Consider the following 18,464-nt stretch of genomic DNA (forward strand, 5'->3'; position numbering starts at 1 on the left):
AAAATAGGGCATCAGGTAGTGGACACTTTGGCAAAAACAATTTCAATAAAATGATAAGGGCAAAAGACATATTGTAATAGATTGAGACAAGAAATATCATTAATAAAGAAAATGAATTGCTTTTTTAAAATTATGTTGAACCACATGAAATTGCCAACACTTAACCATTTTTGACCCACAAAAGTGTAATTTTCTTATTGTTCAATCTAATATATGTGCTAATGTATGAATGTTGTTTTTCAAGAAATTTTATCTTACAATTGGAAAAAAACAAAAAACTGGAAAACGAAAAAGGAAATAAACAACAGAAGTTTCCAAACCCTCAAGGTTATGTGTGTGTGTTTTTAATAGATCTAGAAACTGTTTCAAACCTTCTTATTCTGATATCAGAAAAATGTGCCCACAATTATATCAAACAGGAGATTTGTGAATTGTATTTCAGTAGTAGAGAAAAAAACATTTTAATCAATCAATCAATTTCTTAGTGTCAGAATGGTTACAAAATAACACAACTTTTGCTTCTTCTCAGAAGCAAAAGCTACCAGCAATTTTTACATGTTGAACTTTATGTTCCTAAATCACAGAATGAGGACTATGCCTTTATATACATTATCCAAAAATTTCTGAGAATTATTTCCTGATGTATTATCTTGATATTTTAATTGCCTTTCTCACTGATTTCCCATTGGCATGCAAGCATTGGATTCATAATTACCCAAATCTACAACATTTCACGTGAATTAATCCTACAGATCATAGACCCTTAAAAGTTGATCGCTCACTTAGCCCACAGAAGTCACCCAGTTCAATTTTACAAAGGACGAAACAGAGCCTTGTAAAGGTTAAATGAATGACTTCCCCCAAGTCATACACTATTCAAGGAAGATTTAAGACTGAAATCCTGGTCTCCCCATTCCTAGTGCTTAGTAATCTTTTTCACTGTGCTATTGCCTTTTTTTATCCTGTTATGTAATGCAGATTAATCTGATTTTTCTTTCCTTCTTTTCGACTGGAGTTCTGAGTCAGCTAATCTTGATAATTATTGGGACAGGAAGCAAAAGACTGAAATGGCTCTGTAATCAAAGAAACTCCCTGGCTATGAGGAGAGATTCTATTAGAAGCATGTCTCCGGACCTCACATCTGTTCTGTTTTTCCGCCCCCTCTAATTCCTGTGGCTTGCTTTCGCTTCCCCAGCATAGCTTCAGACTTATCCAACCAGCCTTTTGACACTCACCTTTGCCTTGCCCTTTAGTATTTAGCTGTTTGTAGGCTTTTGCCTCTGACCCATGGCATGGCCTGTCTTCTGGTTTCCTCTTACATCTTGCTTTGTGCTTGCCTTAACTGGTTGCTCACTGGCTGTTTCACTACTCTTAGCCTTGACCTCTGCTTTGATATATTCTCAGTGTTCTCCACAGTAGATTAAACTCAACTCTAAAATCTTGAGACAACTGGAAAATAATGTGAATTTTGCTCAGCAGATCTTTAGGAATTGCCTGGCATCTATGTGGAACTCCAGATTCTCTCTGCAAGCTTGTGGCTGGAGTTTGAGATAGCTGTTCCACAGGCCACAAAGCTTCCTAGATACAAGTGAACCTCATTGTATAAAATAGTTATGTCCTCCAAAGTTATTTGTAAGTCCAAGGGGCAATTTTTAAAATAGACTTCACTTTTAGAGTAGTTTTAAGTTCACAGCAAAATCGAACAGGAAGTACAGAGTTTGGGGCAATTTTTTTTACATTGACTAACTGTAAAGAAAACTTACTGTGACTTCTGTTATGAAATGAAGAGATCCTTAAGGCATCTTTTGTGAAAATCCACTCAGGAGCTAGCTAAACTAGATAACTGCCAGTTACCGATTTACAGTCGCTCAGCTCCAAATCCGCCCTTCATTGTTTGCTCTATGGAAACAGAGCTGGACCCTGTAATTATTTCTCCCTTGCAGCTGGCACTGTGTTAATCTATGTCAGAAAAGAGTGGTGGAGGGACACTGAAGGAGGAAGCAGCTTTCCTTCCTGGTTCCAGCTTTTACCCCTTCTTGTTCCTGCAATGTGGCTGCCAGCAGCATGTGTGGGAGATGCCCAGTGGTGCTCGTGCCCTTGGAGTCCCAATGTCACCCCATAATCAGTTTCTCATCAAATTTCAGAGGCACTTCCATGGTCAGAATCCCACTGAGTCTTTCCAACATACCAATGGTTGGCTTCCAATTTTGGCCTCCTGCACCCAAGTAGGGTATTTCCTGCTTGCCCGGTGACTGTGAACGAGTTCTGGTTGAGTGTGTCCAAAAATGTCTCCCCCATGCAGTGGGCCGAAACCACACCTTCTACAACAGGGTCTGAATCCCCACCACGGAGAGGGAGCCCCACTTCCAAATCTGTTTTATCCAGGGGAACCCTCCGACATCCCTGGGGTGTTTTTCCAAGTTCTCTTTATCTCGTTAGGTAACAGAGATTATTCTTATCTTAAGCTTTTCATATTCAAATTACTATGTTGTCTCTGCCCCCTCACAGACCCTGATTGAGACAGGAACCTGGGGAAAATATTTTAATTTTTCAGTATACTCATTCATAAAATGAGGAGACTGGGTTAGTTGATCTTAAATGTTCTTTGCAGCTCTCAAATTACATTATTCTAGGAAATTCAGGGTTCTTTTCCTATATAGGTTATATCTTAAGTATGCTAGAACGAATACCATATGGCACAGTGTAATTGTGTCTCGTCTCCCCCCGCCTCACTCCTAGTAAATGGGTCTCCCTTCTCATCTGAATAATGGTTTCCTCTTTCTAGGTCAAAATATTGAGTCATAGCAGCAGACAGTATCATTTCATGCACACAGTGAGCAATCAAATACTGTGAAATCCTCTGTGAGAGTTTTATCTAGGAAGCTAACTAAGGAACAAAATGAAAACCTAGAGATTCATGTATGAATATCAGAGTTTAAAATACATTATAAGTATCATTTTATCCATTTGTGGATATAAGTACTATAAGGAGATATTAAGTATGAAAATTTCCCTCTGACGTTTTTTATCACAGCACATTATGGAAGACTCCATTCACACCCCCATCACCGCACAATTTGAAAGTTGTCTTTTACCTTTCTCTGTCTTTTACTGACTGTTCAGCCATTAATTTCTTCAGTTCTTCTAGACGCCGAAGATCTCTCATTTCCATTTCTTGCCACTTCTGTTCTTTTTTGGCCCGGTACTTTCTTATCTATTGTATAAATATTACATAAAACTCAAATTAACACCAGATGTATAAAAACAAGGAGAAAGGGTATTACCCTTTGGTTTATATAGCAAAGATTGAATTTAAATGGCATTTCATCTCTTTCATTTTTTAGATCTGCCTACAGTGTATTGGCAACAGAAAAAATAAATTAAAACACAAAGGTGCACATCCTGAGAAATTGCATGGTTTGACAATTTCTGAAGTGGAAATGTAACTTGTGCTGAGACCTAAGGTTTTAATCTATGGCTAAAATAATCAACTTTCAGGGAATCACAATAAAAGCATGTTATTGTCTCTAAAGTAAATGATCTATCATTATTCAACAATATTTTTATCCTTTTATGGTAATGCGGTCTTTAACAAATATAGCATTAAACCTATTTTTACTTTAAAAGCATGAGTTTATTTATGCTAATGGACAGCAGATGTTGAAAGTTTTATGCTTCTGGGGAAGTGGCAGGAGATAGGTGGGAGGAAGGAAGAAAAAAAAATTAGCAGGGTTGTGATATATAGTAGTTCTGACTTACGTGGTAAAGTAAAGGACAAATTTATTAAGCTGAAAAGGTGAAAGCATTGTTCCTCCTAGGCCTGTTTTACTTTCCTTCTCTGGAGGCAAAATGAGAAAACCGGAAGTACAAACATGTTATTTTCAGGGGGCTGAAACCATTATTCAGGGTTCTCCTTATGCTGGGGCAACTGAAGTTAATGTTTATTGGACAGAGGCCCATTCACCACTCTAGTCTGCCATGTTGTGTCTGGGTCAAGGGACTGGCTTTCGTTGGTAAAAACACAGAGTACCTCAAAGGTGAACAATATTGAGTGACTACCCCCAGAGTGTAAGAACACGTGTGGAGCTCTAACCGCCTGAGCAACAAAAGAACAAGACAAACAAATGAGAAACAGAAACTCATAGACACAGACAATGGTTTGGTGGTTGCCAGAGGGTAAGGGGGGTGGGGGTGGGGGGTGGGAGATGAGGGTAAGGGGGATCAAATATATGGTGATGGAAGGAGAACTGACTCTGGGTGATGAACACACAATGGGATTTATGGATGATGTAATACAGAATTGTACACCTGAAATCTATGTAATTTTACTAACAATTGTCACCTCAATAAATTTAATAAAAAAAAAAAAAAAAAAGAACACGTGTGGAGGATGGGTTTGCCTCATCTCCAATGTAGTGTTTTCTCTATTCCGAAGTGAATATGAAAAGCTAAGTGGTTTCCAGACTTTCCCTAGAAACACAGTCTCTGACTGCTGGGGGGACGAAAAGAAGTATCCAGAGCGCCAGGGCCACAGCCACAGCAAGTCTGCAGCAGGGCGGGTAACCCAGCAACCACAATGGTGACATCTGTTCAATGCTCAATTAATACCTGGAACAGCTCAAGGTAAGGTGACATGTAGACATGACTGAGAGCTGAATCTGGAGAACAGAGATGAAGCCAGAAAGGTAGCAGCACCAAAGACGGGGGATGAAAGAGGATAGGAGACGGAGAGAAAGGAAACTCTGACAAGTACGGTGCATTTCACAGTTGTATTAGTGCCATATGGAAATGTTAACAGTGATTCCATGATCTCTCTCTGGAATTTCTAAGTAATCTTTCTTTTATTCTATATACTTGTCTGTGTTACCTTTTTGTTTGCAATGAATATTTACTTCTTTCATAATCAGAGAAAATAAAACTACTTCAAAATTAAGTTTTGAAAAAGAACAGATATTAGATTAAACAGCATTTTTCTCTGGTTTCCAACAGACCATTAATGTTTGCTTGCTCCCAGCATTGGTCTTGGGGTGAAACCAGTGGTCCTTTTGCGGACAATCCCTTAACTACAAGCGGACCTACCCCTCAGATTGTTGACACCACTTGGTATGCTATCCTGTGCAGGCCCTAGAATTGTGTCACACCTGAGACTTTTTGGCATCTCAGGACCAATTAATTCTATTCTTGATTCTCTGGTATCCTCAGCTATTGCTACACTGTGAGTCAGTCTCAATCTCTCTCTCTCGTTCTTGCTCTCACTCTCGCTCTTCCATGATTTACTCCTTCCCAGTACTTTCTACTGGAGTCTCTGAAACCTCTGTTTCATCCTACATGAAATCCTCTACACCTTCAACCTTCAGAACACTATTCCATGGTTTTGACCAAAATTCTCTTGAGCAATGAAGGATGCTTATCTTCTGATGCCTCACATGCCAAGAGGCTGTGAAATGGTTTGGGCATTTTCCTCTGTTAACTGCTCCTTTCAGACCACGATGACATCCCTCTCATGTACAATGACTTCTTCCTTGGATGTTTCTACTATCTGATTATGTCACCCTCTACTTATCCTTATCACTGGCATATGTGAGTTTCCAGATCACTCTCAAATATTCATCAAGAGTTCAGATACGTGAGTCACAGAGGAGCTGTCCAAAACAACTCCTTCCGCCTTCCTAGGCAACTTCAGCATCTGTCTGAATGTCCCTCCAACCTGCAAATCTCACAGTTCCATGACTTCCTCCATTCCAGGAAGCTACCTCCTCCTCTAAGATTTTGTTATCAACAAGAGCAGTTCCAATCCTGAAATCTTCAATTATATGCATCAATTTTATGACTAGAAACTACCCCCCTCCCTCCTCATCCTCCTCCTTGTTCTGGTCATATAATTTTATTCCTCTAGTACAGCACATCATAAGGCTTTGTTAATTAATATACTTGTTTCTCTCCCCTACTATATAGCAAAAGCTGTGTTTTATTTACCTTGCACTACTGATAGCAAGGAAAGTATCTAGAACGTAGCATATACCTAATAAACATTTGATTGACAAATAACTTACACAACTGTAGAAACTGGTGCTAAATTTATGATTTTCACTGATTCTTCATTGACAATCAGCATTCCTTTTATGAATTCCTGGTCAGTGCCTCTGGGTGACATTCCAAAACTTGTTCACTAAGTTAAACTCCATGTCAACCTCTACTTCTTCACTTTTACCAGCCAAAATGAAGACTCTAAAAGATGTCCTGCCCCTCAGAGGAAGAGGTGTCCTTCCTTCTATCCAAGATTTATCCCTCACCTGGGTTCCAAATCCCATTCCCCAATTCAATTTCATCTTCTCCATAACCTCACTCCATCATCTACTCCTCTCCCTCCTGTACTTTCAGTTTCTTGCTCTTTGTTCCTTCCTTTTCCTCACAGGGAAATATATACGAATCTCACCCATTAACAAAAATCTAGAAAGAGCTTTCTTTATACCCAAGAGAGTAGCACCACACCCTTCATTGTTCCCTTTTCAATCAGGCATCTTAAAATACTTGCTGTTCTCCCATTTGACATCTCCTATCTTATTCCTCACTCATGGCACTCATACCTCTGCCTTCCACTCCAAATCTACTACTTTCACCAAATGATCAAACCAAGTGACCCTTTCTAATCCTTATTTTACATAATGTCTCTGTGTATTTGATTCTATCAATGCTTATCTAAAGTCTTAAGACATCATTGACTTTGGCATTCATTCCTTCAACAAATATTTACTGAGCACAGGCCTTAAACCAGATATTGTACTATGCACTTGGCATATGGCTGCTGCCCCACTGAGGTGGGACTTTCTAGAAAGAGAGAGTAATAATAACGAATGAATGAATAGACTATCACAAGTTAAATTCGAAGAAGGAAATAAGTATGATGATTATTTAGAAAAATGTGGGTAGAACTATTTGAAGACATATTTTTAAAATGACATTTGGATCAAAACTTGAAAGACAAATGAGACAACAATGGGAAGAAAAGAAGGGAGATCTTCCCACAGCAGGAAGTGGGAGTTTTGGGTGCAATAACATTGAATGAGAAAGACCTTGCACATGTTCAGAACTGGGTAGAAGCCAGTACAGCTGGAGCAGGTGGTGTGAGTTAAAACTGGAGGGGAGATTGACAAGCTAGATGTGGGTCAGATGATTAGGCAAGGATTTAGTTCTAGAAACAAGGATAAGCTATTGAAGTGTTTAAAGCAAGGCGTGACATGATCTGGCTTACATTTTTAAAAAGATAGCTCTGGCTATTGGGTGAAGAATGAACAGTAGTTGACCAAAGGAGAAACAAGGAGATCAGATGGAAGACTAAGACAAAAATGATCATTCGGACTCAGGGGCTGAAGTGCTCAGATATGAGCTGTGATTTTAAGTGGAGTCAGAGTGCTCATTGACGGGTTGCATATGGAAGCTGAAGGAAAAGGCAACCAAAGGTGAATCCTAGGGTTTTACTAGAGCAACAGATTGGATGATGGCACCAATAACTGAGATGGGAGGTTGGAAGAATAACAGTTGGAAAAGAAAGACAATGAGGTGCTGAATATTGATCATTAAGCTGTTGACATAACTGTAAGACCTGTAAGTGGAGATTCTATGTAAACATCTGGCGGTACAGATGAGTGGCTCAAGGGAGAAGGTAGAGCTGGACTCAAACCTAAATAAAGGCTGCACCCACTGAAAATGGTATTTGCTGCCACAGGACTAGATGAGATCTCTAGGGTGAGAATATAAATAGAGGAGAGAAGGTGGCCGTGTACTTGCATGCTTACCTGCCTTTGCACAGTTTTCTCACTAGAATTACTTGATTTCCACCCTCTACTTGCCAGTACAAATGCCATTTTTCTCTTTGAATCTTCCTCTGAACCCTCCAGGGAAAATGTCAGCTCCATCCTTGGCCCACCTCTGACCTTTGATTAAGGTTTATTCCCTCCACTCTTTGTCGTGTCTTGTATTCCGTGATTCTTTTCCACGAGGCTCTGCCACTGGATCGTTACTGATCTAGCTGAGCATTTACTACATGCCTGGCACGTTCTCCCTTGTTGCCTGCTAAATCCCTCCTGGCCATCTTTTAAGATTCAAGTTTAGCATTGCTTTCTCAGCCTTCCTTCCTCTCTCTCTCCTCTACACATAGCTAGGTATACTTTTTAAGGCACTATTTATGTATCCTTAGCATAGCACTTTCCATATTGATCTGCGTTATTCATCTATGTATCTCTCGTACCTTGTATCATGTCTGACACATAATAGGGATTAATTAATCATCATTAGTTGCATGGAAGCTTCTTCTGGTCTCTGGTCTGAGAATAACAAAGTTGTAGATGGGAACCAGGCCAGCAGTTTTATTTGAAGGGTGGTAAAGTATGAACCAAGCACTTCCCTAAGGACAGTTCCACTCACTTTTCATCAATTAATAGAAACAGGAAGTGTGTGTCAAGAATTATTGGCTTTGCAAGCCTCAAATTAAAGTTAAGTATTAATGTATTTAACTAGCCCTTTGGGGCATTTGTTGAGACAGATTTTAAATACACTGCTTTGTAAAATTTTTGGGTGATCCTGGATAGGGGAATCAGGAAGTTAGTGAAAATGAGAAGAGTTAAATTTAAAGCATGTCTCTTGACTTCCAGATGAGTTTTCTAGAAAAAGCTTGCTTTTCTGAAAACTGAGACAGGCCTTCATTATTCCACATCGCTTATTACCTCTGATTCGTATTGAATGTTCTTTTTTCATAGTTCCACATTTTACTCATTTTGGTAAAGTTAAGAAGTAAAAGTGCAAGTAAACAGAAGAAACTATTCTTTATATAGATTTATGGAGAAAGCTCTAAAAGAATGCTATGCTATCTTTTCAGAGGGTTTAAGATCACTCTTATATCCCAGAATTAAAATTTTAAAAACCTTGACTCTTATTATACAACTATCACATTATAGTTTTTTACTCCTTTAGTCCGAGAAATATAAAGTTCAGCATGAAATAAGAATTTCTTATTTATATGTAGACAACAGGAAGTTAGTACTAAAGCATTATAGTAGGATGATAGTTTGGTCTCTGATTTCAAGTAATCTGTGAGATGTTGAATCTTTGAACAAATAGACTTCTGTGGCTTGCTCCCAGGTCACTACTGCAAAGTCTGTAATGGCTTATTCAAGAAGAGGTCATAATTCTTAACCAGATACACCAAATGTATGAAATACGAAGTTCAAAATATCCAGTTCCTTTCCTCAAAAAACCATTGAGATAAAGTAGTTTTTACTTTATTTTCTAGCTTCTTAGCTAAATTTTTTGCATTTTATAGATCTCTTTTCTACTTTTGGCCTGGAATAAATACCCTCCCACAAAAAAAGTGATGTTGTTACATATAGAAACATAACAGGACTTCTTAACAAAAAAAAACTATTTTTTTACTCAAAATTTCTCCATTTGTTTCATTTAGATCACATAAAATCACCACCAATTGAAGTATGACTCTTCTTTCTATACAATCAGTTTGACAATCATGTATATTTTTCCACATAATTTTGCACATATTTGTGTGAACTTCTGGAAGGTAAGGAATATGCCTTATACTGTCGTATTTGTTTGTATCTAATATCATACCTTGCAGGTGAGAAGTGCAAGATATACATTTGCTAAACGAATCTAGTGAAAAACAGTATGGAAAAACAACATTGCACACAATACTGTTCTTATGTCAACTCATATAAATCCAAAACTATTAATAAAACATTCAGATATATAACCATGATAGACCACAGACCATCAGTGGGCCAGATCATTTAGTTATGTGGGGTGTGGAGGTGCATTTAATCCCAACAGAGCACTGGGACATGGTACTTCTCTAAGTCAAATGGTCCCTGGAGGCTGATTAAAGGTTTTTTGTGCTAAAGATGGACATAGTCACTTCCACCCTGAAAAACTTACAACCAACGTTATCTCTTCTATACTTTGTGGCATAGACATATCTATGGGCTTCAACCCAGGTCTTGCTGAAGCTTCTGAATAAAAATTTACCTCCAGAAGAGTTACTTTGCAAGAAATTCTTTAAGGACAAAGATGAGAAAACTCTCTACATAGGTAAGAAATCAAAGCTAGGTTTCTGGTTTTCAAAATAAAAAGTCAATTTTTTCACCATCCTGCCTGGTTATTGGAATTGAATGTCTCTCCTTTCAGTCCACAATTCAGACTATTTGTATTTCAGCTGCGTACCAGTGTCCTAAACTTGAACACTTTTTTGCTGTCCCACCTGTATCCAACCTGATAAACAAGCACATCCACCACTGGTAAGAGGGTAAATTGTCATACTCTTTCTGAAGAATAAATGAGAAAATAACTAGCGGAAGTCTTAAGAATTAAGAAGTAAAAATTAAGAATTAATAGCCAGGGACATATGCAAAAATTTATATATAGGTATGTTCATTACAGCTTTAAAATGGTAAACAACTGGAAATGACATAACACCCAAAAATAAGAAATTGGTTAAATGCAATATTTAACACAATGAAACCCTATGCAAACACTAAAAATTATGTGGTAGTAAAACAGGGAGAAATATGTCAGATACATTGATAAGTTGAAAAAAATCAGGTTAAAAGTAATGTATGTGGTATGGTTCTCATTACACTCAAGTGCCTGTGTATAGAAAAAGGAACATGAGGTCATTGCTAACAATTTCCTTTTGGTAATGTTTTAGGATTTGGGGTAACTTTTATTGTAATTTGAATGCTGGTTTGTATTTTCTAAACTATCTACGATGGACATAAAATATTTTTATAATTACAAAAGTATATTTTTTAAAAGTCTGGCCAAGAAAAATCAGTATTTAGAAGGAACAGCTAAGGGACATGACTCTTACTGAGTCCTGAAATTTCCAAACTCTATTACTGTATCAAGGCAGATGACAAGAATACTCTATATCCCTGTACATAACGTTTTCACTTTTTATCACGTTGTATGAGGCATCACTTTCACTTTCTATAGAAAAGTTTCACAGAACTATGATTTAATTTTATGCCATAGGCCTCATAAAGGTTGATGCAATATCAAATGAGGATTGACTTAAACTTCTCTGTAAAACTTCTACTGAAAATGCTATCCACTGGGTGGTTTGTCTCCCTCCCCTAATACATGCTGCCAGCTCCTGATGTGCTGAGATGTTGTCTATTATTAGCAAATAAGAGCTAAATGCTTCCTTTTAACTTTAACCATGTTCAATTACAGCACCCCTTTTTAGTCTTGGTTTGCTGACATAACTATATTCCCATCCTCTTAATTTTTTGTCTCTCATTCTCTTACTGATTTTCTATTTTAATGATTCCTAATAGGAAACAGATGGCACACTCAAAATTAGGATAAATCCAGAAGAATATAAGGGGACAACTGACAAAGGAGGGTTGAAATGCAGGGCAATCTCAAGAGGCCATTCAGTATACTGGCTGCTTTACTGCCCATAGACCAGAGTCAGAGAGGTGGTGTGTGTGTGTGGGGGGGCACCTGACCAGGGCTGAGACCTTTGCGGGAGGACAGAGCCAGTTAACACATCTCTGCAGGGCAAAGAGCTGGGGAGAACACTCTCCCAGCCTCACACTCCTCCCTCGTCCTCATCTCTAGTGTTCCACTTTGACTGAAACCAATCAGAAGCAAGAGGGCCAGGGAGACATACAGGACAACTCCCTGGGTCCCAGAGCAGAATGGAGAGTAGATGTGACCCAAGGGGAAGACATCCAACACAACAGAATTAACACCTTTTATGATAAATTGTTTGGAGGTAGGTGACGTCGATATGTATAAGTAAATAACATGAATCTCTTTCATGTGCTTTCTAATTTGGTCACTTATGTGAGCATTTTTCCATAACAGAGCTGCCTTCTTCAATTGGTAACAGCTATTTTCAGCTGTGAGGTAGTCTTCTGTCTGTAGAACATGATGAGCCAAGAACTGGGGTAAACACGTTAGTTATCTCCCTCTTAACTGAAATGCCAGGTGGATTAAAAAATAACTCTGATGTCTTCTTCAGAAGTAAGGTCTATTTTCAGCATGAGCATTGAAATATTACATAATGATCATGTCATATGTTGATATTGCTAAAATGAATTTGTCTGTAATCTTGTTTAATTTCTCTCTTTTCACTATTCATTAAGAAGGAAGTATATAGACTGATGATGTTGTATTTCACAGCCTGAAGTGTCAGGGAGAGTGAAAAGTGAAGAGTAATCAAGCCTCAGAGTCATTCAATCATGATTTCTTAGAGCTGAGGTGATTTTAGCAATCATTCAATCCAAACACTTTATTTACAATTGAGGAGGCAGAATCTCACAGAGCTTACATAACCTCCCCAAGGACAGCCACCCCGTTAGGGCCCCCTAGTTTGGCACATTTTCCTCTATACCTCAACATCGAACTATAGCTGTGTACTGCTTGTTCATTAAATTCATTCATTTACCAATATTTATTAAGGGCCTTCTGCCAGGCACTGGGGAGAAAACAATAAAGGTAACAGATGTATCCCCCTTTTTATGGGGCTTACATTCTAGAAGAGGAAAGAAAATCAGTCAATAGATAGATACATGTCGGGGGGATCATAAATGCTAAGAAAAAAAATAGCGTAAGTGGACACAATGACAGGGAAGGAGGATGCTGTTGTACGTTTGGTAATCAAGGTTGAATATTCTCTCTGAAGACAGTTGATTGGGATCCTGGATGAGGTAGGAGAGTGAGTGGTGCAGACATCTGGGAGAGAAGGATTCCAGACAGAGGGGACAGCCCGTGCAGAAGGCCAAGGGGACATACGCTAGGCTATTCAAGGAGGAGGAAGTAGGCTGGTGTGGCGGAAGCAGGACGCGTGAGGGGCAAAGAGGCAGGACATGAGCTCCCAGAGATACTGAGTGTAGCTCAGGGAGTGACATAATCTGATGTGACTTTTAAAAACCTACTCTGACTGCTATGTAGCAAATAGGATGGAGGGAGAGAGTGGGAATGGAAAAGGAGGAGGCGGAGAAATTAATTAGGAGATTAAGAAGTTATTATAATTGTTCTGATTGGAAAAGTAGAGCCTTCTATTCACGACAATAGGTATGTGTATGGGATTTGCAGGGGAAAAATAAGAATCAAAAATCATACCAAGCCAGGGGTTTGGCCTGAGTACTGGGAGAACAGGTTTCCTTGTGCTAAGAAAAAGGAATATGGGGGAAGGAGTAGGTTTGGAGGGGAAAAAAAGAATACATTTTGGGCATATTGAATTTAAGGCAGCGGGATGTGTAAGTTTGGAGTTCAAGAGAAAAGTCTAGATCAGATACGTTAGTTGGTATAAATGGCACATGAACTACACTGGATTGATTAAGATCGCCTGCAAAGTATACAAAGAGAACTGAGCCCCCAGGGCCCTCCAAGACTTAGAATGATGAGGAGAAGCCATCCAAGTTTTTTGAGAAGGAGAAACCAGTGAGACAAAAGAACAAAAAGAATGGCTTCCTAGGTTCATCCATGTTGTTGCAAATGGTAAGATTTCATTCTTTTTTATAGCAGAGTAATACTCCATTGTATAAATGTACGACAATTTCCTTATCCAATCATCTATTGATGGGCATTTCAGTTGTTTCCATAGCTTGGCTATTGTGAATAACCCTGCAATAAACATAGGGTCAGTAATGTTGTAAAGATTATGTAGGGTGCCAGATGGGCACTGGACTTCTCAGGAGGATCACTTCATAGACTGTGTAGATGTCTGACCACTGCATTGTACACCTGAAGCTGAAATTGAATAATATTGAATGTCAACTATAACCAGATACACACACACACACAGACACACACACACACACACACACAGACACACACACACACACACATGGTGCCAAAATATGTATACACGTTTTAAGAAAGGAAAAAACTATTAAAATTGTAATACTCAATATATACTGATAACAAAAGATGAATACAAGTGTCACGTTTGACTTCTGAGAGTACAAGAGGTGCTCAAAGTAGTTACCATCAGCATAATTTTAATACAGTTTTTTTCTTTCTTAAAATGTGTACACATTTTTTTTTGCACCATCTCTCTATATATACAGTCATGGAATGTAAAATACAGCATAGGGAATATAGTCAATGGTACAGTAATAGCTATATAAGGACTGAGAACTGACCCCTGGAATTAGCAACGCGGAGGTCAATGATGACCATGGCGAGTACCACTTTGCTAAGTGGAGGGACAAAATGGCCAAAGTGAGAATAGCCAGAGAGCAGTTAGAGACACTGTGTATATGCTATAGAATGGTGTGATTTGCCTAAGGGAGGGGATGTGGGGTCAAGGGAGAGTATTTTTTTAAATAGAAGGCATAATGGTTTATTTGTAGGTTAATAGGAAAGATCTAGATGGAAAGAGGGAAATGGTGGTGGGAGAGAGATTGGGATGAACTGGAATAAGAGAGAAGGAATAGGATACAGTGCATAAAGGAGGGGCTGGTTTTAGCCAGGAGCACAGATACCTCATGCGTTGTAAAAGGAAGGAAGGTGGGCAATGGGTAGATTCTGATAGGTTGGCAGATGTGACATTGGAAGCTCTCCTCTTGTGAAGTAACATGTGGATACATTAAAAGAAAATCACATCAAAATCATTAATAGTTTCTTCAGTCTATTTAACAAAAGAACAGCACCAAGGAGGTTTTTTTAATCCATTTGTAACACACGTCATACTTAACACTTCAAGTGTGATCAAACTATAATGGTCTGGTTTCTTGTAAAGTGTTTAGTCATAGTGGTTCATTAACCCAAGGAAAGAAATCCTGAGAGAATATTAAGAAGAGTAAAGAGACAGACACAGTGAAACTGTGTGTACCTGTAGAACATAAAATACTTCTATCGGCATACTACTAAAGAGGGTTACAACGATGAATTACTTATCGATTCAACAGTTGTGAGTAAAGTAAGGCAGGACCAAAACCACGAAAATAACCCTCATGAAACTAGTTTGAAACTGAGGTTTCTCGAAATTGATTAATCATAAAATTAACAGCAATCACAGTGATGGGCAGCTTAGCGTAGTGTTTCAAATCATGAACTATGGAGTTAGCCCTCTTGAGTTCAAATCCTAACTATAGCACTTAATGGCTATATGACTTTGGGGAAATTATGTATGCTCTATGTATCTCAGTTTCTTCATTTAGAACATGAATATTATATTAGTATGAACCCCTTAGGGTAGTTAAGATGAAATGAACAGAGAACAGTGACTTGTACTTAGCAGGCACTGTATGGGTGTCTGTTACATTAAATCCCCATGAATCATCGAGACCTGCCCAGAAAATATAGCCCAAAATTGACACCTGGGGTTCATTTTTAAGACTTTTCTTCTAAAAGTGCCTATTGGAAAATATTTCACAGAAAATAAATATATCTGGCTCTTGATCATCCAGGCTTTTTATTTTTTCCCTCCATCTGACTTTTCTTAAAAAAAAACCTGTGTCCTGATAAAGAGTAGGAAGATTCCATCATCAGTTTTTCTACTTTTTAAAAATAAGTTCCAAAGGAAATTTCAGTTTTAAAAGACAGTTGAAACCAGAAAAGTGAGGTTCTTGGACTACCATCTGCCTCTCTGGGACCTATTGTCTCATATGCTGAGGGTAGACTCTATGTTCAGTTTCATATCAGAAGGTTAGAATTAGTTAATTGAGAAGCTTGTGTTAATGTTCATTTCCAAGTTTTAATGACAAAACAAGGAACATTATGGATATTTGAAAGTTATGTGACTTTTGGATAATTTAATCTCCCATACTACACTAATTTCTGTAGACATACAATATCATTCAGAGGATTGATATTGGCTACTCAGAAAATAAAGTCTGAACACTGAGTTTATTTTGTAATTATTTCTACATAAATTATACATCAACTCTCTTCTGCTTTGGACCATTGTAATTTCCTGATAGTTGATTTATACATTAGGTTTTATAGCTCTCATGTTTGGGGTATTTCATCAGTTCCCAAGTAAAAGGACCAATAATTAAAAGGAAAATATCCTCTCAAACTTGGACTGCAAAATTGCATTTCTATGAGTTAGTCATTGAAGGAACCACAAGACCGAGGGGTGGGAAGTAGTTCAACCAATCTGGCTGATTGGTCCTCAGCCAGACGGGGATACTTCAGCTCTAGCAGCAAAGAGGGTGTTTGCAATGAGCGATTTGGGTGAGCGGATGTCAGAGTAGAGATCAAACTCTTCAGAGAGGTTCAAAGACATGTTTTCAGGGTCCACGGAGTCTATGAGAGTTCTAATATCCCATAGTCTCCATTTTATGAAAACGTAAAAAAGTGTTGTAAGCCAATTTTAGATTATCTGAATGCCAATGCCTTATTGAATACTGCCACATTGTTTTCATTTGTGTCCACAACTCAGTTAGTCCTCAGTGATATATTACGTAAGCTGATAATATTTATATCTTAAGTCATTTTAGTCTAAGTGAGATCCAGTTCTCTCTCTCTCTCTCTCTCTCTCTCTCTCTCTCTCACACACACACACACACACACACACACACCTCTTTACTTCAAGCAAGGTTGAGAAGGAGCAGCATGAGGTAGAAGGATTTGGAAGAAACAGACCAGGATCTGGACCAGGAGGGGCCATTTCTCAGGGATCTTTCTGCCAGGGATGTCTTCCAGGCAGTGCTCTGGTTTTAAAGGTCCTTTCCCCCACTGCCTAAATGCCCAAGATCTATATCACCCTCTCTCTGCAGCAGCAGGACATTCACTGGAAATGAAAGGCAATTAGCCCCAGGTATTTGAAGGAAATTGCAGAGGACAGTTTCATATCCTGCAGTTCCTGTGATGCACAAACGCACACAATAGCAATTAACACCACAAACAAAAAGAAAAAAAGTTAATAAAACGAGAGTTGAGGAACCCTATTGGAGTCAGGGCAAAAAGTGTACACTGTAAGGTCTAAACTTTGATCAAATGTGGCAAAACAAATAACCTTTACTGGCATAAGAGCATTCACAGTGGGAAGCAATCAGAGCAGTGCGAGCCAATGTGAGGACAGATGCCCAAAGTATGTTTGATGATGTAAGACCAGGAAGAGCAGGTCTCGGCATCAGTGAGGGCAAAGACACCATCCTAACCCCGCAAGCTAAGGCCTTCATCAATCCCCACTGAGAGGGGCGGCAAAGCCACGCTGTAGTTATGTGTCTGTATGGACGTAACACAAATATACACATTTGTATATACTGTGTATATGTACATATGTATTTAATTTACTGTATGTAGTTATGCTTAATTGCACTAATTGCAATCTCTGTGTTCACTCCATTTTGAATTTTTACTTTTTCTTTATTAACCCTTTTGTTTTATTCATACAGCTTGAAGCTGAAAGTAATCCTTCTGTATTATTAGTAAGAGTTTCTACTGACCTAACCAAAAATTGCTTATTACCTTTGTGGCAGAGGTAAACACATCCTTTTAAAAACACACCAGAAAAGGGGCAATTTCTGTCTGCGTGGGGTGACCTCATACAATTGCATGAAGGACTGGGTGTACTGTGGACCACAGTACAGGCACTGGTGCATACGTATTGAATAAGCAAAGGAATGATCATCCTGTTTGGATCTTTAGTGACCCCTGGGATTATACACAGTCTTACAGTCAATATGTCTTACTAGGAGCTGACACAATGCTATGTGTAAGGTGGTGGGAATTGAAGGGAAGCTCTTCCTGAGCCCAGGTGGGTGGGTTGCATTCCATGCTGGAAGCACTAGGAATGCCAGATGCCTGAGTAGTTTCATCAGCCTACCTCTTGACATTAGAATTTTTTGTTTTGTGGGGCCGGGGGTCCATGAGTCTGCTTACATTTCATACTTTTTCAGTCCCTTTCAGTCCAAGCTGCCAGTGTTTGGGATAAATTTTTGTTTTATGAGCAATAAATATTTCTGATAAAGCTTTCTCAAGAATCAAGTGAGCCATTGTAGATTTTATAGGATTCACTCCTTTAGACAAATGCCACACCCACAGGTCTTTTTGAGATAATCCCTTATAATCCCCTCTCTCTTTTGGCTTTCTGTGAGGTAGCTGAGAAAAAAAATTACCCTGAAACTTCCCAAAGGCCCTGAGTATTCTGTTCTTTTTATCTTTTCGAGCATATAACAAAGGGTTTGTATTAGTGCACCCAAACTTTTCTTTATGCCATGCTGTTGGCAATAATCTCTTATCTCCAGAGTAGGTTTGTAGGGTAAAACAAGAATCCATTTGGGCATATCAGATCTGAGGCAGTAGGATGTGTGAATTTGCAGTTTAAGAGAGAAGTCCAAATCAGAGACTTAAATGGTGTTAGTCAGCATACTAACAGCATACATTATATTGGATTGATTGAAATCACCTAGAAAGTTTACATATTTTAGAAATCTTTTTAGTTCATCACATATGAAGTTCATTACTTAGGAGCGTTTTCCCTAGGCTTT

General features: G+C 38.6%; 1 protein-coding gene across 11 annotated transcripts in view; it reads right to left on the bottom strand.

The window, feature by feature from the left end:
* The window catches only part of CCDC148 (coiled-coil domain containing 148), a 290,765-nt gene that overhangs the window by 119,309 nt on the left and 152,992 nt on the right, over positions 1-18,464 (bottom strand). For all 11 annotated transcript variants that reach the window (XR_012497645.1, XR_012497644.1, XM_074336768.1 and 8 more), the window contains one exon: positions 3,096-3,214. Coding sequence is in view for 9 of the 11 variants with exons in the window: in XM_074336768.1 (XP_074192869.1) it covers positions 3,096-3,214 (119 nt within the window). In the remaining 2 variants the exon portion in view is untranslated. The remainder of the gene's footprint in view (positions 1-3,095; positions 3,215-18,464) is intronic.

This window comes from Rhinolophus sinicus, linkage group LG01, assembly GCF_036562045.2.
Source record: "Rhinolophus sinicus isolate RSC01 linkage group LG01, ASM3656204v1, whole genome shotgun sequence".
NCBI classification, from domain to species: Eukaryota; Metazoa; Chordata; class Mammalia; order Chiroptera; family Rhinolophidae; genus Rhinolophus; species Rhinolophus sinicus.